The sequence below is a fragment of the Atractosteus spatula genome, chromosome 11 (assembly GCF_055471065.1).
Source record: "Atractosteus spatula isolate fAtrSpa1 chromosome 11, fAtrSpa1.hap1, whole genome shotgun sequence".
In the NCBI taxonomy this organism is placed as follows: domain Eukaryota; kingdom Metazoa; phylum Chordata; class Actinopteri; order Semionotiformes; family Lepisosteidae; genus Atractosteus; species Atractosteus spatula.
The window spans coordinates 21,403,869-21,427,697 of NC_142716.1; the positions used below are offsets into that span (position 1 = coordinate 21,403,869).

Here is a 23,829-nt window from a genome sequence, read left to right on the forward strand (position 1 = left end):
TCATCAAAGTATGCTATTTTAAGTATGCCCAGAAGCTCAGCAGACTCTCTGAATGAGTTAAACTTTGATGCAGGACAAATATATTTACCACAAGCTATACTGAAGTGGCAGTACAGTAGCAGTTTGAAATTTTTTGTTGTTATTAATAAATCACTTAGCTTCAAACATGTTGTGATATTTAGAAATATAAAAAATGTCAATATAATGTCCATAACATTTGCTATTTTGGTTTTTCAAAGAAATGTTGATTTGTTAAAAGATATCTCATGGTGACAAGCTGGGTTCAAACCCCCAGCCTCAGGCATGCAAGGCACACGCTTAAGCAAATACACCACACACATAATCACATGGGAATGAAAGTGTACTACTGTGATTATTTGAGCTACAGTATATGAATATAACTATATCATTATTGATTTCTTTGGATATGCGATTCCATACTATATTCCGTATTAATCAAATTCTAAAAAGTATGCATTTTTTACTGCGATAACAAGCATAAGTATTCACAGAAATTGTTAAAACATTATAACTTTTTACAAAGTATCTAAACTTAATATAATTAGAAACAGCACAAACTTTTCCAAAATAACCACATTATGTAACCGAATGAAAGACTTTGATGCTTAAAATGTTTAGGAACTACCAATACAAGCCATATACAGTTTACATAATATGTTTAAGTTCCTAAATTAATATAGTTTATGAGCAATCTCCGGTAAACCATTATAGGCATGGTGAATCGGAGATTCTCAAAACTTATTTTGTATGATCGGAGCAACTAAATGCTTCGAAGAAAGAGGCGCTCTTTTCCTCAGGTTTAACAGTCTCTGCAGCAACAAAACAATCTGTTTAAATGAGTGTTTACTTTTTGTCAATGAAAAAATAAAGTATTTTCATGTTGCAACAGTTAAACTGATACAGACGGTTACAGAACAGAAAGAATACAGAAAGAAAGTACACCACGGTTATACTTTGAGCTTACAGCCTGTCCAAGGTAATTCATTATTAATACTATTAGTAATATCTTCCGTAAAGACTTTGATGCATAAAATATTTATGCCTAATTAAGATCTTCATGATGAAGGTGGAAGGTTGTGTACTTTTGTCCAACTGAGCAATCTTGGTTTTATAAAATATACTGACTTTTAAATGTTTAATGATTAACTTGCCATAATACACAGTTTAAAATTATTAAAAGTCTAAAGAGTATACAACTTAAATTCTTAATTGAAAAAAGATTGTCCCTCAGCAGTGTCAGAGATTCAAAACCGGTTGTTTTCTGGTGACAGCTCAAATGCTGTACATGAGAGGTTAAGCTTTATTAGCTCCACCTGGTGGTTTTACAAGGTGATTCCGGATACTATTATCATAACATACTGTATGAGGCGTTGTGACGCGCCACACCTACCGTGTTTTAACGCAGTGTACTCCGCGTATTTTGAATGTCTGGATCTGTATAACTCAACATTTTTAATAAACCAGTTATTGATACAAATCCCTTTAAAATAAATGGATCATACCTCTCACTGATGTCTTGTTCTACATTACATTCAAACACATGAGGAGATGTCTAAATCAAAGCAACATTTTTGGAACTGTGTTGTCTATGCTTTAACATAAGACAATCAGCAATCAAATGGTCTGTTCTATGGCAGTAAAAAAACTCTTGTTTTCGTTAGTGCGCAAAGAAACAGACCTTGAGTTCTGATTGCAGTAGATGTCGGAACAGTTGAGTTTTTATCATTTCCCTGAGAGGAAGGTCAAACAGAAGTAGTAAACAATTCTTATACTATACGTGAACACACACTAATCTGCTAACAGCCTCTTGTGAGAGCAAGGTAACTTTCTGCTCATCACAATACAGTCATACAGAGTTTTTAAATTCATCAAGCAACATTAGTTCTTTAAATTTGTCAAAATCAGCTATTTTGTAAGCACTACATGACTTCTCTCGTGTAAACTCAAGAAAGGTTTGATTTACAGATTTTTTTTATGATTTTAAAACCTTTGACAGTACGCCTCAGGGTCTAATTCGTAGGCATGCAATACTGTCTTCAGCCCTTCCTGTAAAGTCAACACAGAACAGACACCCTGATCCTTGCCAGTAAATCAACACTGCAATAACAGAGGCCAAACATCCTTTGGCCAGGAGAAAGCTGCAGTAATACACTCAAAGGGGCTAAAACACAAATCTACCTTGGATTCCCTAAATGGAGGTACTAAGTGAATATGTCTACTTATATTGATAGTGGTTGAACCCACTGAATAGTTAGGCAGTGGAGCAACAGAACTAGGGTGTGCAGCAGAAATCTCACCAGCTCTCGGGGCCTCAATGCCAAGCTGATGCAAATGCACCTCCCTATTTGCCTCTACCACCAATTTACCAAGCTCCATCTCTGCCAAAGTCAGTTGCAGCTCTTTAAGGTGAACCGCTGTAATGGCATCCTCAGGCACAAGGGTGCAATAGATAAGCTGGATATAATGAACACACAGACACAAACTGTATATCAATACAAAGTCTATTTACAAGAATAGTACTTATAATAGTTTTATAAAACATACTTGAAAGATAAAGATCACAGTAAGACACTGCTATCTTAAACTAACAATCTATGGCCACTACATAGTGCGGGGACGGGGGTGGGGGGGGGACAGTGCTGGAAAGCACATAAAAACAATCTACTATCCTATTCTAGGTTACACATTTTCACCCAGTGGCAATGCCAGAAAAATCAACTAACCTAGAAGAAATAAATACAAATAAAATATTTGTCCAGCTGTCCAGCATTACCACTCCATAACATCCCTAACTACATACTCCAGTGCCCGACAATCAATAAGGACCAGTAAGATCCTAAAATGTTCAGTAGACACGACCCAACAGCTGACTATAATTCTTCTTCTTCTTCTTCTTCGCATTTTTCCACTTCGTACGGTCTGCGGCATCTCGGCAGGTGACTTTTGCGAGGCGCATGTCATCTTTCAGCTGATCCAGCCAGCGCGTAAATGATCGTCCATGGGGCCTGCGGCCTTCCACATTCAATTCAAGGGCGGTCTTTGCCATTCATGTGTCATTGCTGCGGAGCACATGTGCATACCATCGCAGGCGCGATTCCCTGATTTTCTCAGTGATTGGGGCGACTTTTACTCTTTTTCGCACCTCTTCATTCATGACATGGTCTAGTCTTGTCAAGCCGAGGGTCCATCGCAGCATCTTTATTTCCATCGTATGGAGTGCCTGTTCATGTTTCTTTGTCGTTGGCCAGCATTCTGACTGTAATTATAGCCTTATTATTATATTACTTTATTATTATACCTTTTTGTTGTTTTAAAATGTCAGCCATGTTAATCAAATAAGTGAACAAAGACTAAATTCTGGATGTTCCAAACATGCAAATCACATTAAGTCATATCCACAGATATTCTGAAACAATACAAGTCAAATGTACAAGTCAATAAGTGCAGTATGATCGATTTACTATATAAATATACATTATATATACAAGTAATAGGTTTATTCCATGCTGAAAAAAAGAAGAAAGAGAACACAACGTTTCGGCCGTGGAGCCTTCTTCAGGTGTGAGAGAGACAGGGCAGTAGGCAAAGGTAAAGTAGCGGGAGAACAAAGGTTGGGAGGGAGGAGGAGTGAGAGGCGGGAGCAGGGGACAGAAAGAGAGGCCAATCAAAAGGTGTGAAGCCAGAATGGGTGCAGAGAGGTGTGAAATGAAACTTCCAATGAATGGAGAAAATTTAAAAGAACAGTAGTCTGTCGTTAAGGGAAGGGAGAATGTGTGATCCTAGCTGCAGAATAATTTTAGTTTCGGTGGTCTTTCTGATGTATGAGTTCGGAAAACCGTCTTTGAGAACACAGACGGAGAGATTAGAGTGGTCGTGGCCGTCAGAGGTGAAATGAGAAACAATGGGCTTGGAGAGATCTTTAATCTTCACAGCCCTGACGTGTTCTCTGAAGCGGTCTCCGAGTCTCCTTCCTGTTTCTCCAATGTAGATGGCTGGGCATTTACTGCAAGAGATACAGTAAATAAGGTTGCTGGAGGTACAAGATGCTGTCTGGGTGATCCGGAATTGTCCTGAGGGGCCTTGAATGAGTGTGGTGGTGGCTGTGTACTTGCAGGTGATACAGCGAGCTCTGTTGCAAGGGAAAGTGCCTGGTGTGGATGGTTGTTGAACTCCCGCCGTAACAACCGCATTCCTTTGGTGCTTCCTTACCACCCTAACACACTTCCTATCCCCAGGACCATTAACCACAACTTTTCCATCCTACAGGATGATCCCTCCATTGGGGCCCTCTTTTCTGATCGCCCTATCATCTCATATCGCCGACCACCTAATCTGCGTAACCTCCTTGTTCACAGCTCCCTTGACCGCCCTCAACAACCATCCACACCAGGCACTTTCCCTTGCAACAGAGCTCGCTGTATCACCTGCAAGTACACAGCCACCACCACACTCATTCAAGGCCCCTCAGGACAATTCCGGATCACCCAGACAGCATCTTGTACCTCCAGCAACCTTATTTACTGTATCTCTTGCAGTAAATGCCCAGCCATCTACATTGGAGAAACAGGAAGGAGACTCGGAGACCGCTTCAGAGAACACGTCAGGGCTGTGAAGATTAAAGATCTCTCCAAGCCCATTGTTTCTCATTTCACCTCTGACGGCCACGACCACTCTAATCTCTCCGTCTGTGTTCTCAAAGACGGTTTTCCGAACTCATACATCAGAAAGACCACCAAAACTAAAATTATTCTGCAGCTAGGATCACACATTCTCCCTTCCCTTAACGACAGACTACTGTTCTTTTAAATTTTCTCCATTCATTGGAAGTTTCATTTCACACCTCTCTGCACCCATTCTGACTTCACACCTCTTGATTGGCCTCTCTTTCTGTCCCCTGCTCCCGCCTCTCACTCCTCCTCCCTCCCAACCTTTGTTCTCCCACTACTTTACCTTTGCCTACTGCCCTGTCTCTCTCACACCTGAAGAAGACTCCACGGCCGAAATGTTGTGTTCTCTTTCTTCTCTTTTTCAGCATGGAATAAACCTATTACTTGTTCCTTTGCAGTCTACGCATGCTGACGCAGCTACCCACCTGAACTACATTATATATACTATATATATATACATTCTGAATGTCTGGATCTGTAGCTAATCAGAGTACTGATCCAACGGTGTTTTGGAACTTAAATGCATTACTTAATTAGAGGCTTGATTGGAGGATTGGCTCCCTGATTGAAAGGGAGCAAGATGAATAGACAGGCGGCCCCACCTAATCCTCAGGGGAATGCACATGGGAACCACAGGCCATCCAGCCAAGGCGTCACAGTATTCTTAATGATTTATTCAAGTTAATTTACTCCACTGTAAATCATTATATCCACCATTGTAAAGAATAAACATTCAAGAGTGGCTGGGTCATTCTTATCAGAGGTCATTAAGACTGCCTGCATAGTAAGGTACCATAGCATAAAAACAGAAGCAAATGTATTGACTCCACTCTACCTGAATGAACAGGGAAGTTTTAGGCAGCAGGCAGCTGTAGTGAACATTCAAAAATTACAGTCCATAGTCATAGTCAGAAATGTAATAGTATTCTTGAATATCCAGGGTAGTGTTACAAATAGCATGCAAGCACACAGGCATCACCACATATCCACGCACACTCTGCACCACACATACTCAAGCACTAATTGATTGCTCCTTTCTATTTAAACCCTATCCCCTAAATCCGTCTTCCCTCACCGTTGAGGCTTTTTCTCAGCTAGAGCTACTGAACCTTCAATCCTGATTTCTAGCTCCCTCTCGATCTTTTTGATAACGACCTTCTCTTTACGTCCAAGACTCCTCTCTTGTTAAACGATTTGGATACCTTCGCTTTGTTTCGGATTTTCGTTCAACCACCTCTCCGGCCATGCACAAGGTCCAGATAATTAACCTATGTTTGGGCATTACTGACAGGTAGTAAGTTAGTTGCACGCAGGTGGAACTGACTGGAATTAGTGGAACTGAATCCATAGTCAGAACAACTGATTGACTGTGTAGCTGAGGTAATGTCTGTTGCTGTGGTAACTTGAGTGCATCTTCCAGTGCTTGGGAGTGAGTGGGCGTGACACTGAAAGAGTCCAAAAAGGAAGGAAAATAGAGGAAGGAACAATAGACTCCTTTTGTCTTTCCCCTCATCATTTACAATCTCCACAGCTGTGACTTTTTCTTACCAGACTGTGTACCAGAGTCGGTCTAGGTAACCTGAGCATTATTTCAAGAAAGCTTGATGTGTTATTTATTTTCAGACATTTTGAAGTACATTTCAAACATTTCCTGTACTGTGGAAACCTCTTAAAGTATTAAAACTTTCTCTTCTATTTTAGTGACACATTGTTATAATAAGAAAATTGGTTTATAGGGACACAGGCTTTCTCTCAGAGTATTAAAAGTGTCACTGTAATCTAGAGTAAGCAGGGCTTTAGGACCCCATAGTGATATAATCTGTTATATCACTATGTGTTATATAGTTTTGTGTAATGTAATGTGTTATATAGTTTTGTAAGTTGTTGCATCCATGTCTCTTGTGCAAGTCAATAAGTATGAATCCAAATGGCACACATTAAAAAAGGAATGAAAAATGCTACTTTTGATGTTTTTCCCCTTGTGAAATGGGTTGGCAGACTCACCAGTTGAGCTTTTACTGGTAGGCATGGGAACCTGGGAGTTCGACCAAAGGGGTTGTCAGCACTGGTGAAGCCTGGAATCCCGGAAGCACTCAGGGCTGAAGTGTGGCAGTTGTTGGCTGGGTGCCACAATAACCAAGGCCTGCTGGAGACATATCGCATCCTTATTACCAAGGTAGGACCCTGTTGAAATTCACATCCTTCTTTCATGTGTTTACATAGACAGAAATTCATTGTCATTGTGAGTGGCCTTCTTTCCAAGACTAAGATTTGGATTCTTTGAAACCTGAGAGTCTAGTAGTTTGTGATCTGTCTCTGTCACTGGCTCAATGAACAAGGTACTAAATCTGTTTGTGCCCTGTGCTTCTTACAAGGCATAATCCAGATCCGTTTGTTGGAAACAGAAATTTTTCAGTTCATCGCCTTTCTGTTTTGTATGGTCTCTCTTTGGATAAATGCATAGGCCAAATGACTCATTACTAAAGCAGCTATCCTTTCCTTTTTGGCTACGTGCCTAATGCCATGTTAGATTCAAACCCTTTTCTAAATGATGCTCTTCAGACATTTCTGTTGTGTAGCTGATTGCATGATTATAACTTTGTTACCTGTGGATGTTAAGGAATCAAAATAGCAGTGGCATAATTCCTGAAAGTAGCTGTGCATGCTAGTATGTTAATACAGCGCTGTTTTGGTTGTGCATTATGATCCTTAATATTATATCATAATGTTAGAAATTAGTAGCTTATAGGGAATAGTCAGGCCCAGTTTTCAATTTTAATATAGAGTGTAAATCATGCTAAATTATAATTTATTTTAATAAATGACATTGAAATTAAAGAAAGCTTTAGGTCTTGAAATGGGTAGGCAGCCCAATGCAGGTGTGCCATTTTTTGCACACAAAAGGATTTTTAGTGCAACAAAAGAGGCAACAGTGTAATAAGACATGAAGAAATTGTTAAGAAATGAAAAAAACAATGCTTGACTGTTCTGTGATTTTCTACAACATTCTACCAAATTAAAGCTCTTTGATGTTGGAAAAACTATCCATTTGGTTTATATACTGCATTTTTAACGATAGAGCAACATCAGTAGTTTCCTGTGTCAGCTTTTTAGTGTAATCACAGGTTTAGCAAGAGACGTGTCTGACAATTTATTTACTTATTTGTTAGAATATATTGTGCTATTTTATTTTTAGGCCTTCTTTTATAATTAGAAATACTAAAAGACCTGTTTATATATGCCTTTGTGTCTGGCCTGATATAAGATTTGTTTTAAAAGGTCAGTCAGTGGTCTCTTTAAATGTGTTTTTTTGTGAACACAGTTTGTGCCTTCAGCGGGGGAGTCACTCACACAGTAAATTGCATTCCCCTTCCTGAAATACATGAATTGGTTATAAATACCCTCCATAACTGCTCTTGTATTTCTTTTCAGTCTCAAGATAAACTGAAAAAATAAGATGAAAATTAATACCAGTGTTGGGTTATTAAAGCTTATGTGAAAGTCTTATTTTTATTTTTGGTATTAATAAAGTCATGGAGATACAGAGAGGCCTTAAGAGCCTCAATCCAAGTCACTGTCCAGGCTCAGCTCATTTCTTTACTTTGATTTCTTTTTTTTTATTTAGAACCAAAATTTATTCTTCTGTCATCCCAATTTGAAAGGATCTTTTGTTAGTCAGATTTACTGCTGTGACTGTAGAGGCAAATGAGTGCAATCTCGCATTCACCTGTGTCTCATGTACCTTGATGTTTCTACAGTGCCCACAGCAAAGCTGGCATCAATTGATTGAATGATGCAGCTCTCACTGAAAATCAAAGCTTATAGGTGCCTGGCAAAGCAAGTATGTATAGGATACCAGGATGTGACATGTGACAGGTCCCAACCAAAATTAGGTGCCTATAGGGATCTGAACACATAAAAAACTCTCAGTGACTTTAAGTAAAGGATTTTCACAGAATAACAGTGAAAAATATGATAGTTTTCTATTTCAAGTCCATCCACCACCTAACACCTTGCAGCTTTTATAACATTTCTAATGAAACCCATGTCTTCATCTTCATCTGTTATCCAGATAACTAATATTCACCCAACGTGTTGATGTATTCCAGTGATTTTAGTTTGTAAAAGACAGATTAAGGTTAAGGGCCTTGCTCAGAGGCCCAACAAAGTAGGATTACTCTGCCGGCTGCAGGATACGAACTGACAGCCTTCCAGCCACAGGCGCAGATCCTTAGCCACAGAGCCACCACACCACCCTAAGACAGGACACATAACTGTACATTTTATTTTACAAATTAAAATTTAGAATCAAAAGCATTTTCTTCCTTTGTCAGCATTTCTTGGCTAAAAGGGAACCTGCCTTGACCAATCAGAAGTCTTTAACATCACTAACATCATGAAGTCTCATCTCCATGAGAGGAATGACCTCTTAGCTTATCCATATTCTCTGTACTGGTCATTAATACCAGATGTATCTTTACTAGTCCATTTGTGAAATCTTATTCAGCCTTACTTTCCCAGCTCTCACAGGGCCCTTTTTTGATAGAATCAGGTTACTTCAACATTGAAGGTGTCCATGGAAATACTCAAGAGGGAGAAATAATAATAAAACAATACATTATTAATTATGTTCACGTCTTCTATTTCTCTTAATAAGTCCGAAATGTGCAGTGGTATTTTACATGAAAACTACTGTAAAATACTGAAAATAGTTCTTTCAAGATTAGTAAATGTTTGTTATAAGAAATATAAAGAGTGCTGTATGTTTTTATAAGATCACTTTATGTCTTTTCACATACCCCAGCTTGCTCTCCATGAGACACACAGACGGTGAGAGAGAAGCTTGGGGTCAGAGTGGGGGTCACCCATTTATACAGCACCCCTGGAGCAGCTGGGGTCCAACAGAGTAGGATTCCTCTGCTGGCCGCGGGATTTGAACTGGCAACCTTCTAGCCGCACGCGCAGATCCTTAGCCACAGTGCCACCGCTCCACCCTGTATTTGTGTATGTATCCATCATGCAGATGGGGCATAGACTTAAGTACTGTAACCAGACGTTCTGAATTTTATTGGTAAAGTTGCACACCTGGGGAATGTACAGTATGTGTGCATTGCCTGATAAATATTAAGTATTTGAATATTTAGAAAGATTTATAAGTACCAATCTTTTCCAAAATTGAAGCCGTACAGTAGCTACATATCTGTAACCTAACATAAGAAAGGTTCAAAATGAGAGGAGGCTATTTGGCCCAGCTAGCCCCTTCAGTTGCTTATTCATCCAAGGATGTTGTCCCACTGTTTCCAATTTGTTCCAATCAGAGAAACCAATATATTTACTATGCAATTATTTTTGTTAAATTCATTCAGTCAGCAAACTCTGTGCAGGTGTTTCAAAATGTTTTACCCGTACTTTATTAGCGGTTATGAGAGCTAGTAGTCATTCATGTGAGTATCTCAGATACTCTTAACAGTATGTTGCCTACAGTATATTGAAATCACAGCAATGTAACTCAAACCTCTATTACCAACTCTAAAAACAAAAAAAATGATTAGATTTAAGAAAATAGTTTTTATTCCTACAGTTATGTTACCTAAGTGATGAAAATTTGAATTTTTTCTGTAGTAAACATTTGTGACATTTTAATTTATGTGGATCACAAAGTGAACAATAGCTAATTTCAAGTTTTTAAAGACTTTGCTGGTTAGAAAGGTAGCCTTTTAATAGCACATTTATAAAAACATTATTCTTAATTTCCTGTTAGGGTGTGTGTAGTTGAAGTGGTCTGCAAATAAAACAGAAAACACACAGTACATACGACAGCTGTAGAGGTTATGTTACTGTTTTTCTAGCACAGTAATTCACTAACCTCCCACATTGAGAGAAATACATGGATCTTGCTTATGTTGTCTGTTATATTTACTGCATGTTTTAATTGCCTTTCATCCATCCATCCATTTTCTAACCCCTTCTTTCAACTCACCGTCACAGGGGAGCTGCAGCCTATCACAGCCAGCAACAGGCACAAAGCAGGGTGCACCCTGGACAAGATGGCAGTACACAGACAAAAACACACACACAATCACACCAAGGGCAAAGCAAGGGAAACACACACACACACACAGTAAGAATTGCCTCTTGTGTTACATACAATAGTTTAACATATAGACATATTCACATTCCTTACAAAAACTGAAATGATCATGTACAGCTTGTTGAGACAATTCTTAAAAAGAAGCTAAACCTCAATACAGACAGCAATCCCCTCACTTTGTACACAAGTCAATATTGTTTCTATTCAACATGATGTTTAACCCAGACTGTAATTATACTGACTACTCAAAGTGACAGTCCATCTTTTTTTTGGCTAATAGTTAATTCTAATGAGCAATAACAGGTTGCCTATGGGAAAGAAAGGGTGTAATTTCATCATGAAAAATGATGTAAACTACCTTACTGTTTTCAGATATGCTTTAATTAATTGAAGCCACTTAATAACTTCTGATTTAGTTTTTTACTCTATAAAAAGAAGCCATGCTGTAAATACTTAAATGGTGAATTGAAATCTGCAAATTGTAGAGGCATCCTGGCCAAATCTTGGTATTTATTTTCTTACAAAATTGTAATTACATTTTAATAGAAGAATACTATTAAAGATTTGTAATTTTTTTCATTACGGAAGCTAAATGCAAGAGTTCAGTTGTTAAAGCCGATCCCTTGACTTTCTTCAAGAGCCAGCGCAATCTTGGAGCAATTACTATAGCTGCTAATGACAACAGAAGGCTACCAGAGTAGGCATGAGCTAGGCCCTGTGGGCTGGCTTATATTCGCCATCTTATTTTTGGGCATTTTTACACAAAGGAAATTAATTTATTTAGAAAGTGCATGTGGCTGAGTGAATGGGTAGCAGAGGGTGGCTTGTGACAGTCTCAGAGATACATTCCCTGCATTCTCATGGGGAAACTAGGGAACTGGCTGCACCTGGGGACACCAGCTCCCTATAAAACCATTCTCTGAGGAGTCAGAGTTTGTCTAACAAGACCCTCACAGTCACTTGGGGCAGTAAGTTTGTACAGTAAGATCTCCAGTTGAGATCCTTTGGGGCCAATTACATAAAAGGTTATGAAATACTCCAGTGGAGTGAACCTAAAGTTAAGACTCTTCTTATTTAGTAGCAGCCTCGGTTATTTCTGTTTTGGGTCGCTGGTAAGAAGGAAGATGGGTTAGGAGCGAGTCTGGCCAAATAGAATGAACTGGGTGAGGTACTTCAACTGCTACAAGATTCTGATGTGGAGTTAAATGTGCAAATAGAAGGGCAACTGCAGAGTAGGAAAGGGAGTGTAACATTGGGTGGTTCTCTGGGCTGTTTAATCTACCCTATTCAGGTTGGGTTTTATGTGCATATCCCCTTTCCAACATTCCAGAGAGTTATGGATAAAATTCTGTGGGCTCATACCTTGTACACTATGTCTCCACATACCCCACCAAAAGTATGACTTTTAGGCATATTAGTTACTTGGGGTATGTGGTGGGACTGGGTCAGGATTGTCCTCTTAAAGTGGCCATAAAGTGGCTACGATTAAAAACTGTCCTAAGCCTCAAAATAAAATACAGATGTGAGCATTTTTGGGTTTGCTAAGGTATTCTCAGCGTTTTATTCCATTTTGCTGAGAGCTCTATCCTGCTCTGATCTCATGAAGTCCACCGCCCCTGATGCAGTACGATGGAACCAGGAGGATTGCAGACTTTACAAAGGTATTGTGTCAAGATCCTGTACTTGAAGTTCCTGATTTCTCCAAATTATTTCTCCAAATAATAGTAATTGTACACGGATGCATCCGAGACGGGTCTCAGTGCCGTACTGCCCCAGGTTTGAGACTCTGAAGCGCATCCAATCTTATTTCTCAGCTGCAAGCTTCTACAGAAGAAACACAGCGAACACATTTGGCCATGCCCCTCGGACCACACCTACACCATCTACCTCATTGTAATTTTATTTATTGCACATCTGCAGTCATTGTTTACATGTCTGCATTGTTTACATTCGAACTGTTTACTTGTACATTGTCTACTATTTGTTTGTATATTGTCTTGATGCACTTTGTGTTTTACACTTTTGTTTTAATAATCGAGAGACTTTCTATAAACTAATAATTCCATTGTACCAGTACATGTACCGGTTACGTATGGCAACAAAGTTCAAGCTCAAGTTCAATTTTAAAACAGGAGTGTCGGGCTAATAAATGGGCATTGGAAGCAGTCTGGTATTATCTGCTGGGTTGGGAGTTAATGCTGGTTACCAATAATGCCCCTCTGAGCAGGATGAGACTCAACAAAGAAAATATCTGTGTTACACATTGGTTTCTAGTGCTTCAGCTGTTTTGTTTTCCTGTTGAACACGATGCAGGTCTAACCATGCCAATGTGGATGGATTATCCAGGGCACTTTGCCTTGCAGCGGGTGATGCTCTATCTCCTGGATTGAGCTGGGGGTGTATGTAGCAGAGTGGATGGGTCAGGATTGTAGAAACAGGGTTGAATTGCCAAAGGGTGGCATTCTGACCGTAACAGGGATGCATTCCCTGCATTCTCACAAGGAAATTAGGGAATTGGCTGTACCTGGGGACATCAGCTCCCTGTAATAGTATTCAGAGTTTGTCTAAAAAGACCCTCACAGTTACTCGGGACAGTAAGCTTGTAAGATCTTAGGTTGAGTTCACAATTTTGTGAAAGGTTACAAAATACTCTGTTTGAGTGAACATAAGGTTAAGTCTTTTTATTTAGTAGCAGCCTTGGTCATTTTCATGTTAACTTGCTTGTAAGAAATAAGATGGGTACAAAATAGTTTACAATGTGTACAATATGTGTAAAATAGTGACATTTAATATTGCATATAAAAAAAGTGCAGATATTTTATTAATTCTGAATGCCTTCTATGGTAGGTATTGGAAAATCTCTCACAGAAATCTCTTAAAACTGTGTGGCACAGCAAAGATCCACCGAGCTGAAACTCTGCTAGTCACCACTAGGGGGCCTCAAAAGAAAATAAATTTGGCTTCTCACTTCCCTGACAGTTGTATGGGAATGCGATGTCATTGCTTTCAGCTGCTGACACTCAAAGGACCAGGAATATAAACTGCTAATGCTGATGTCCCGGTGTTCATCCCAGAACCATTTTTTCTGGTTTTTGCTCCTCTCTTCCAGAGAGTAAAATAGATTATGTCCAACTTTTGAGCTACACAATATCATGCTATAAAGAAATTAATGTTTCCACACAGGGATTTCTCAGTTGTCTTCTGTCTCCCTCAGGAGCTATCAACTCGAACTGTCGACACCCTCAGTTCCACCCAAACCCTGCACTGTGACAGTTGCATTTACAGTAGCAGCTTGACCTTAAGCAGGAATAATAAATATAATTGCTAAGAAGACAAGTTTTCACAAGCTACTTATAGAGATAATTTACATTGCTAATAATTGATACTGTATATCCTACTGGGTATTTATTCATTTGGAAGAGTGCATATTCAGGGTCAAGCACCATGTATCCACCATATTTTAGCACTACACAGAAATGATCGCTTACATTTACATGTATGTGTAGTGCTATTACATATTTTTGTATTTTTCCTCCTTCTTTACTTACAGTATACTGTTTTTACATGTAGAATTATGCATTTGTCTTCATATTCATTTTTATCACCACTACAAAGATTTTGAATTAAAATATTATTTTTGCTTACATTATTGTTTACTGTGTTTGCCTTACATTAATCTTTAAATTTTTAAAACTACATGCTTCGAAAAATAGGGAGAAATTATTTTGCTCTGGGGAAAAATGCTGTGAGACCCACCTCATTAATAATGGCTTTCTGCCATAATTAGCCCTGATAGGATGTATTTTATTCTTTAGTCATTGAGGGATTTAATGTTTCTTTTTTTTACTTTGTTTTCTTTTTCTCCTAAGTGTATTTCAATCTAACAAAGGCTCTTCATCACACTTGCATAATTAGGCTACTTAAATAATTGCTAATAAAAGTCCTGATTTTAGGTTTTTGTAGTTGGTCCAAGACATCATTGGGATTACTGTTAAAATTGCTTAACTTCTCCCAGTGTGCCATCCATCTCAGTGAATATACATCACAGTGTAAGAGCACTGAAGTGAAGGCAGACTCCAGGATTGTTAGCAAACAACTGAAACCAGCCTGCTCCCAATCTGATTCCTGAGAATTTGGATAGTGCCTCTTTTTCCATTCTAACATAATTAAACATTTTAAGAAATAAATAATTGAGTGCTGCTCTACCTGCATGGCAACTCACTCCACCCATGCAGCATATGGCAGGACAGACTTTATCTGCATCGTTGAAGGCCAACAATACAATTGCCTCTGCTGCCCTATCCCAAAGAAATGAGTCCATAATGTTATGGGTGTAACACTAATGTGCTGTTAGGGACTGGTGGCTTGAATAGCCTGTGTCGTGACAAATATAATAGATTTGGGTTTTTTTAGCCCCTTGTACTCATTGTTAATTATTAAGGAATTTCTCTCTGCAGAAGCTTATTGTGTTACATCTAGGTCTATAATGAAGTTGATTACATCACAATTCTGTTAGAATAACTGGCATAGTAAAAGCCATTTTTTAAGCGTATGTCAATGCCATTCAAATCATCTGTTTTCGAGTGGAGAACTGATTACAGGCTCTATTTCTTATTTAAGGAATTTATTTGGTGATCTAAATAAGATCTAGCCTGTACATAGAAAAAGAATCAAGCTTACGTGGGGTTACAGCCATCCTTTTAATACCCTAATTTCCCCATCCTTAATTTTGCAATTTATGCTCAATCACAGAAAATGTGGGAGGATCTAAGCTATTAAATGCTTGGCAACTGTAACCAAGTGACAGTTTCAACTATGCTGGTCATTGGCCGGACTGTTGATTGGGGGCAGAAGGACCAAGTCAATTTTTGAATGGGAAATTCGGCCGGGAGGAGGGAGGAGAGATAGGGGCTGGCGGAGAGAGAACCTCAGGTGCAGTAGCAGAAGTAGCACAAAGGAGACGTGTGAGAGCGAGAGAGAGAGCGAGAGAGGGGCTGAGGCAGGCACAGCATCCTTACTGCTATGCACCAGGGAAGGAATCCTCAGTCAAAGTGTTCAGCAATCTTCAGTTAACCTTGGTTAAGGATTTTTTCCATTTCCTTTTTCACTGCGGAATAGTGGGTTGCTTTCAATAGGACTCTGGGCTGGAACTGCAGCAAGCTTTTGTACATACTGGGAGGAGAACGATTGTTGGGTGATCCATAGTGCAAGGGCTCAGCCTCTCTGCAGGAGACTGCATCTTTCAGTACAGGAGACGGACTGCAGTAGAGGGAAATTTGTTCTCAGAATTTATTAAACACAGCATTGCCTGATTCAACATTGCCTCCTTTGGATGGATCTGGAAATGTTACAATGCTCTCATGGCTGTATTTGTTCTATTCATGGTTTGCTTACTAAACTGATAAAATAAGATTTGCCACTTTTTGTTTAGGAAGACATCTAAAATCAGAAATAAAAATAAATTTGGAGCAAACAAAATGTTTTTTGTATGAGCAGACAGACTTGAAGTCCCCGGGAGAATGGTCTACTCTTTTAAGGATCTCTGAGGAACTAACTGTTGGATAAACTAAAACTGGGATGTGTGCCTTACTGCTCTTCATTTATCTGAAAAGCTTTGTAGTGGAAAATATAACATTATAAAGTACACCATCTTTCTGAACAGGACCTGCATCATGGCTAGGACTTCATATTCTCTTGCCTGTCTGATGACAGAGATGACAAAGGTAGTTTAAATTGGCTTCTGTGAGACACTTGCACATAATACTCAGGCTCATTCCTGCTTCAACCCCGATCAGAGATCTATCACAGGTATACATATTGAAAGCTTTGTTATCAATACCTTAGAACTTTACTCCAGAGTATTGTTTGTTCGCAATAGACTGAAAAGACTGTACTCATGAGGTTTTGAGGTGACAGGGTGCAGTGCAGAGTGCAGTGCTTGGAAATAAGCATTAAAATCCAACACAATCTAGATGACTAGCTTCCTTCCTATGTCCCAATATTGGCATGAAATAAACCTTTAATCTACATTATTATAAATTTGTCTTTTTTATTTAGTACTTTAAGACAAGTGCAAAAGGTCTGAAAAAATAAAATGAAGAGCAAATTTGTTACTTTTTAGGATTTCTGCATGACACTGAAATTGCTACCCAGTGCCCATTGATGATATTATATAATTTTTTAATCAATTAAATATTTTTTATTAATTAAATTAATCGTTAATGTCCATTAAATGGATCATACTGAATCAGTTAATATCTTCTTTGCAGAATCACCTGCTCTCTGTCATTTTTTTCCTATAGTGCTTCAGTTCCAGGAAGCTTGCTTTTTCACATTCTGCAGTTTTTTCCCCTTTCATATCCTGGTAATAGGATAGATGCTGAAATAAATTCAAACTCATATCCAGAACTCATTATATCAGAATATGTGATCACAAACAGTAACTGTTTTAAAGCCAATGCAGTTTATTTTAGTTGTGTTCTGGAACAATGTCTCTTCTTAACAGTCCTTACTCGAGTTTGATGGACTGCTGAAGATGGCATACTGGAAGGAGATAGCCTCTTCTCTGTCTTCCTTTGCCCAACCAAAGCTATGTGAAGGTGAATCCATTAGCTGGGAAACAATGAGCAGACTGGTGTCTTAAACAGGCTAGACAGTTAAAGGAAGAACATGTAGGCATGATTCTCTGTTAATTGACGTTCCCTTAAATACTGCCTGTGCTGTTTGATTAAATCTAACCCAGCAGCCATCTCAGACCTGAACCATGAACAAGTCTGCTGTTGAAGTATTGACGCCTGTCATGAACAGCAGCACTGGCAGCATGTCGGTGAACCATTCTTGTCCTCTTGGCTTTGGTCACTATGAATTGGTGGAAGCCTGTGTCTTAGAGACAGTGGTTATTGTTCTCCTGACTGTGCTGATCATAATGGGGAACCTAACAGTGATTTTTGTTTTCCACTGTGCTCCGCTGCTCCACCACTACACCACCAGCTACTTCATTCAGACTATGGCATATGCTGATCTTTTTGTGGGTGTAAGTTGCCTAGTCCCTACACTCTCCCTCCTGCAATACCCCACGGGAGTTCAAGAGTCTTTAACATGTCAGATTTTTGGATACATTGTTTCTGTTCTCAAGAGTGTTTCTATGGCTTGCCTAGCATGCATCAGTGTAGACCGCTACCTAGCAATTACCAAGCCTCTTTCATACAACCAGCTTGTCACACGATGCCGTCTTCGTACGTGCATTGTCTTGATCTGGATATACTCTTGCCTTGTGTTTCTGCCTTCCTTTTTTGGTTGGGGGAAACCAGGCTACCATGGGGACATCTTTGAATGGTGCGCCCACTCCTGGCTAACCAACGCCTACTTCACGAGTTTCATTGTGTGCCTGCTTTATGCCCCTGCTGCCTTTGTGGTCTGCTTCACTTATTTTCACATTTTCAAGATCTGTCGACAGCACAATAGGGAGATCAGTGAACGTCGAGCTCGTTTTCCTAGCCAAGAGATGGATATGGGAGAGGAAGGTCACAGTCCTGACCGACGCTATGCTATGGTCCTGTTCCGCATAACCAGTGTCTTCTACATGCTCTGGTTACCCTACATCATCTATTTCCTCCTGGAGAGCTCCCACGTCTTGGATAACCCCACCCTCTCCTTTGTCACCACCTGGCTGGCCATCAGCAACAGCTTTTGCAACTGCTTCATTTACAGCCTCTCCAACAGCGTCTTTAGGCTGGGCCTGCGCAGGCTCTCCCAAACCATCTGCTCATCTTGTGTGTGTGCCAAAGACCAAGACCTGCGGAACCCCAAACCATGCAAGAGGGCTAACCCCTGCTCCATCTGAAAGTGTCAGAGGGGTTGCCCACCCCAGCATTCTCTTATACCAGCTGCACAAAATAAGTCATGGCTGTACAACGTGGCAGGTGATGAGATTTTTCCTGCTGGTTTCCTTGCTCTTCAGGAAGCTTCATTGACCCTTCTTTTCACAGAGAGTTATTACCTAACCTGATGCTGCTGGTTTTGAAACACACTTCGAAACAGATACAGAGACTAGTAGTAACACTGCTGAAAAGGTGACTCCTGACCTTCTACAGCATGCTTTTGTTATGGCTGTCAGGTCAGTAGCGAATAGTTGAAATCTACACATCTTTACTATAAAGATCTAGGAATCTCTACTAGTAATACTGTATAAATAGACAAAAACATACAAAGAAAAGAAAACGCACTATATAAACAATGCCTGGAAGTTCCTAACAGTGCCCTGCGGCTTTATTAGTGATGTTGTATACTACTGTGTCTGTACTGTGTGAAAACAAGATACAAGATAGCAGCTTAAATGATTAGCTAAACCTTTGTATTAAGTCTATGTAGCTTTCTGTTTTATGGGGCTCTCCTGTGTACTTAAAAAGCCTGCAAAAGCGTTCCAATTGTAAATTTACTGTTTTTTATTAATATATTGTTATGTTACTGATATCGTGTCCGTGCCTAATATTTTCACTTAACATTTAAAGAGCTTATTGGTATTTAACAATGTGTGGAGAAATTATTTATTTTCAAATAATGTAAATTATTGTGCAGTTAAGAGGTTGTGAATGGAAGATTTATTTGTTTGATATAAAAATAAAATTTTATTATATATATGTACCACAGGCAATAAATAGTTTTTAAAAGATATTTGTTCATTATTTTAACACAAGAACCTTTATAAGGTTTTATCATTTTACAGTTCTGAGTTCTACATGTAGAATGAGCTCCTTAATGTAAAAATATATAATTTGATTTGCTGCTATAAAGCTGTTTAATATACTGATCACATCTGAGGCCTTTAAGGATCTTTTTCAATAAGCTTATGTTGCTTATTTGGTGGAATCCATAATCTACATTATTTGTTTTGCTGGTCAAACAGTATCTGTGGAAAAACTACAGTTAAATTGTGCATGGTACAGTAGGATGTGATCTGCCTTATCTCCCTGTCAACTTTCTTCATAAGCTGCCTGTCTCTAACTGGCTTTCAACCTATAGTGAGGGATTTGGAAAGTCTGCTTCCTGCTCTCTATGTAGTCTTAAGTAATGGTTTCCTGGGTCTTTGGAATAGCTGCTTCTTGTGCAAAGGTGGAAGCTGTTCGTTTGAGTAAACGCTGAATCAAAATGGGATTTACTTGAGGTACTTTTGCAAAGAACAATCCATGGAAGAAAGAGTAACAGGGAACACTGCAATCACACTGATTGATGCAGTATGTTGTTTCTGAAAATTGACTGGCTCTGTTCAATAAGAGGTGGAATAACGAAACTGCATTTTGTGAAGGGAGATTTAATTGAGATAGAAGATTAGGTCTGTAATTTCTAGAATTATATGGTTTAAATGTCTTTATTCCTTTCACAACATTTGTCTCTTGTCCTGTATATGTTGTTAAACAGAAGTTCTTGACTTATTAATCATATAATCTAAGGTTCTAGGTTTACTTACAGTAGCTACATTTCCATTTTTCTGTGTTTTAATATGATGATTTATTAACTAAGAATTACATCTTTTAACTAAATTCAGTACACTTTTAAATAATATTTTGGAAAGAAAAGCTAAAATAACATTGATTGGAATTTTCCAAAAAGCAGCAAAGTAGGAGGGAGAGGACTTGAGTAGACGAGCCGCTGGTGATTGTCTGTTTATTTCTTAATATTTATTTTCATTATATTCCCGTGTGTTCCATATACATACATATATATGTGTACAAATGTACCTTGGTGTACAGCATGTAGTGTATATGTTACTACAGAACATAAATTATTCAAATGTACTTTCACTAATTATGATTACATATATGAGAATAACATTATACTGAATTGCTGCTGTAAAGCCATAGTAAGCTGTTTTTTTATTAGGAAATAATTAGGTACACAGTGTGTATTTTTTAATTTTTAACATTTTGTGAAAGGCTAAGATGTTATTTTCACTGCAAATAAAACATATATTTCTATTTGAAATCTGTGTTGCTTTTATCACCAAAGCAAAATATATGTGTAATTTTAGTAATAACCTTTAGACTTGAAGTCTTATAAGTGGATGTACCTTTAGGGGTAGTTTTATGAAATTCTATGAATTTGTATAGAGATTTGATCCCGTGGAATTGCACAAAGAAGGGTCAGTAGGCCAATTCTTTCTGTATGTTCCATAAATGTTCTTCATACATTGAAGAACAGGGACTCAGGGAAATCATCATGGGGAAAAAAAAAGTCAGCTTGTCTACCATGGCTCACATTTAGGCACAAAAGGGAGAAAGAGAACGTATTGACACTTGCATCCAGATACAGTACATGGGTGGCATTTTCTCAGCTTCTTATATTTCTTGTCATTCTTGCATGTGCAGATCTTCCTTCTGAGTGTTGCAAACAATAATGGTTATGCAGATAAAACTCTAAGTAGAAATGCTAAAACAACCATTTGAGGAGCAGGCCTGGAAAGATTGCACAAGGCTTTAATTTTTTTTAATTTGACTACAGATCTGCAATTAGCCTTTCGCGCATAGTAAGCATGGCTATGCATTCTTTACTTTAATACGTTTAGAGTTATTTTTAGAGGGAAATAAAGCTGTGCCCTTTTTTGAAACAGGTCTAAGAAATACACTTAATCTGCTCTATATAACTACAGGTCTTTTACTGCTTGAACAATGTTTTTTAAATATAATGATTATATCTGCTGAGTGTTTAAATGGTGTACGTGTGCTTTTTTGCCTTGTTCCATACACAAAGGGCCTATATTTAGAAAATATTTATAGTAGAGAGCTTGTATCTTTTTCTTTACTAGGAAAAAGAAATACATGTTGATATTACAGTGCTTTACTCTTCTTATGTAATTTTTGTAAGCTGTCAAACTGAAGATTATGTTTTTATTTGGCTGCAGATCTTTCTAGAGAGCATGCTTTTTAAGCAGGAGAGTAAAATAATTGGGTAATATCACAGAATGTTGAATAATTAAGTGCCTCTGTGTACATGTACTGTATATTTTCAGTTTGTGAGCATTTGTGTGTGTGAGAGAGTGCTGTTTACATAAATAAATATGTTGAAACCAAATCCTCCGTATTGTTTAATACGTGCACTGCAGTCTGGGTGTGCCCTTATGTGACATTGGACTTAATGACTGTTTTATCTCAGCGCTGTGCATAGCAGGTAATTTGTTATTTGACAAATTAGTTATTAATGTAATCACATACTGTAGCTTTAATGTTATTTTACATGGAATAAACTAAAGTACGATTCATTCTATCTGCACCTCTACTACACTATGATTATCTATCTTCTGAGTGCTGCTAGATAATGAAGCTCCATGCTCACTGACATCAAGCTACTGTAATCTAACATTTTGTTACAAAAGGAGGAACTTTTTCTAACATATCTCTCAGGACCAGTACGATCCAATTCATATCCAATTTCTGATTCCAGAATTGTGTTTTAATTTACTTTATTCTTGAACTTTTACCTGTGTTTTCATTGCACAACACACTTCAGCCTAAGCCATGCATAATAATATACAAGTGAAAGGTTATTTTTATTAATAAAAGCATGGAAAGGTTATGCGCAAATGCCTCAGTTCAGCTATGGGAGTATTACTTACACACGTAACTATTTTTAGCAGCACCAGAGGTATGATAATTCTTTGTGTGGTGCGTATGGAAGTGGGCTCAGCATGGATAAAGAGAACAGGATCATTTTTTAACCCATATTCCTTCTGTGTATACATTTTTCCTTTTCTGATTGTACTTTCATGGATTTCCTGACGGTTCATCCTTATTTATGACTCTAAAGAGGGACCATCCAGGCTTGTTAATATTTATGAAAATCCCCTTCATGCTTTCTGCATTATAAATTCCATTTAATATGACTGTTCAGCTCCAAACCTCTGAAATAACCTTTCCTTTAAAAAGGCACCTTCAGGCTTCTGAAAACAGGTTGGGAGAGCTCTGAAACATTTTGTAAGCATAACAAGAAATGCTACTCCCCCCCTCCCCCAGCAAGTTCACAATTTATTTTTCATGTCTTTCCTTTCTGCAAAGATGAAATCCGAGAGTTACAGGACTGAATGGAGCACAACAAGATATTCTTAATGTGCAACTGGGTACATTTGTGTATTTAGCCTGAATAAATCACAGCACAGAATTGTATGTAAAACACATAACCATTAGTAATTGTTTGTACTAATGGTTAGTAATACATGTATTGAATTGCCTAAGAACATTGAGTAGACAATTTAATAATTGTAAAATTGCGACTGTAAGTCCTAGACTCAGCATGGAAAACATTTAAGTAGGAAAACAGAATATTTGTTTTTATATAATTAAAAAATTAGCTTGGAATTGTGTTACATAAAGCTTGAAAGGACAATTATGGAATTAACAACATTCATAATTCACACATTTCTGGTGCATTATGTCCACTTTTTGGAAAAACAAGTCCTGGTTCCTCTCCAAACAGCAGCTGCTCCAAAGTATTCTTGCCACATATCATCGACGAATCGTGCCTCTTCTCCACTCTGCTTTTTTTTTTCATTTTTTACAGTCTCTAGACACCTCTCTCTCCTAGCGATTTCCTAGCGTTAATCCCGCATCAGCAGGGTCCGTTTGTCGGCACACCAGTCTCCATTTGGTGGTTTGAACCAAATCTTTGAGCTGACGTTGCCATTAACTGCGGCCGAGAAATACTCCAACTGGCGCATAGCTGTTCAGTGGGAGGGGGGGGGAGGAGAACAAAGTAATGTAGCCAATTCATAGAGGGGGATTATTAGGAGGCCATGATTGGTAAGGGCCAATGGGAAATTTGGCCAGGACACTGGGGTTACACCCCTACTCTTTTCGAGAAACACCCTGGGATTTTTAATGACCACAGAGAGTCAGGACCTCAGTTTTACATCTCATTCGAAGGACTGCGCTTATTTACAGTATAGTGTCCCCGTCACTATACTGGGGCATTAGGACCCACCTGGACCGCAGGGTGAGCGCCCCCTGCTGGCCCCACTAACACCTCTTCCAGCAGCACCCTTAGTTTTTCCCAGGAGGTCTC

General features: G+C 38.6%; 2 protein-coding genes across 3 annotated transcripts in view; both read left to right on the forward strand.

Moving 5' to 3' along the window:
• The window catches only part of rabgap1l (RAB GTPase activating protein 1-like), a 351,445-nt gene that overhangs the window by 70,992 nt on the left and 256,624 nt on the right, over window positions 1-23,829 (forward strand). For both annotated transcript variants that reach the window (XM_088926643.1, XM_088926644.1), the window contains exon 13: window positions 6,714-6,864. In XM_088926643.1, the coding sequence (XP_088782769.1) occupies window positions 6,714-6,864 (151 nt within the window). The remainder of the gene's footprint in view (window positions 1-6,713; window positions 6,865-23,829) is intronic.
• gpr52 (G protein-coupled receptor 52) lies at window positions 16,250-19,448 on the forward strand. Its single transcript, XM_088927436.1, has one exon. The coding sequence runs from the start codon at window positions 17,543-17,545 to the stop codon at window positions 18,620-18,622; it is 1,080 nt and encodes a 359-aa protein (XP_088783562.1). The 5' UTR covers window positions 16,250-17,542; the 3' UTR covers window positions 18,623-19,448.

Bases quoted from the DNA above. Each gene is read 5' to 3' on its own strand.
- gpr52 (XM_088927436.1), top strand. From the start codon at position 17,543: ATGAACAAGTCTGCTGTTGAAGTATTGACGCCTGTCATGAACAGCAGC.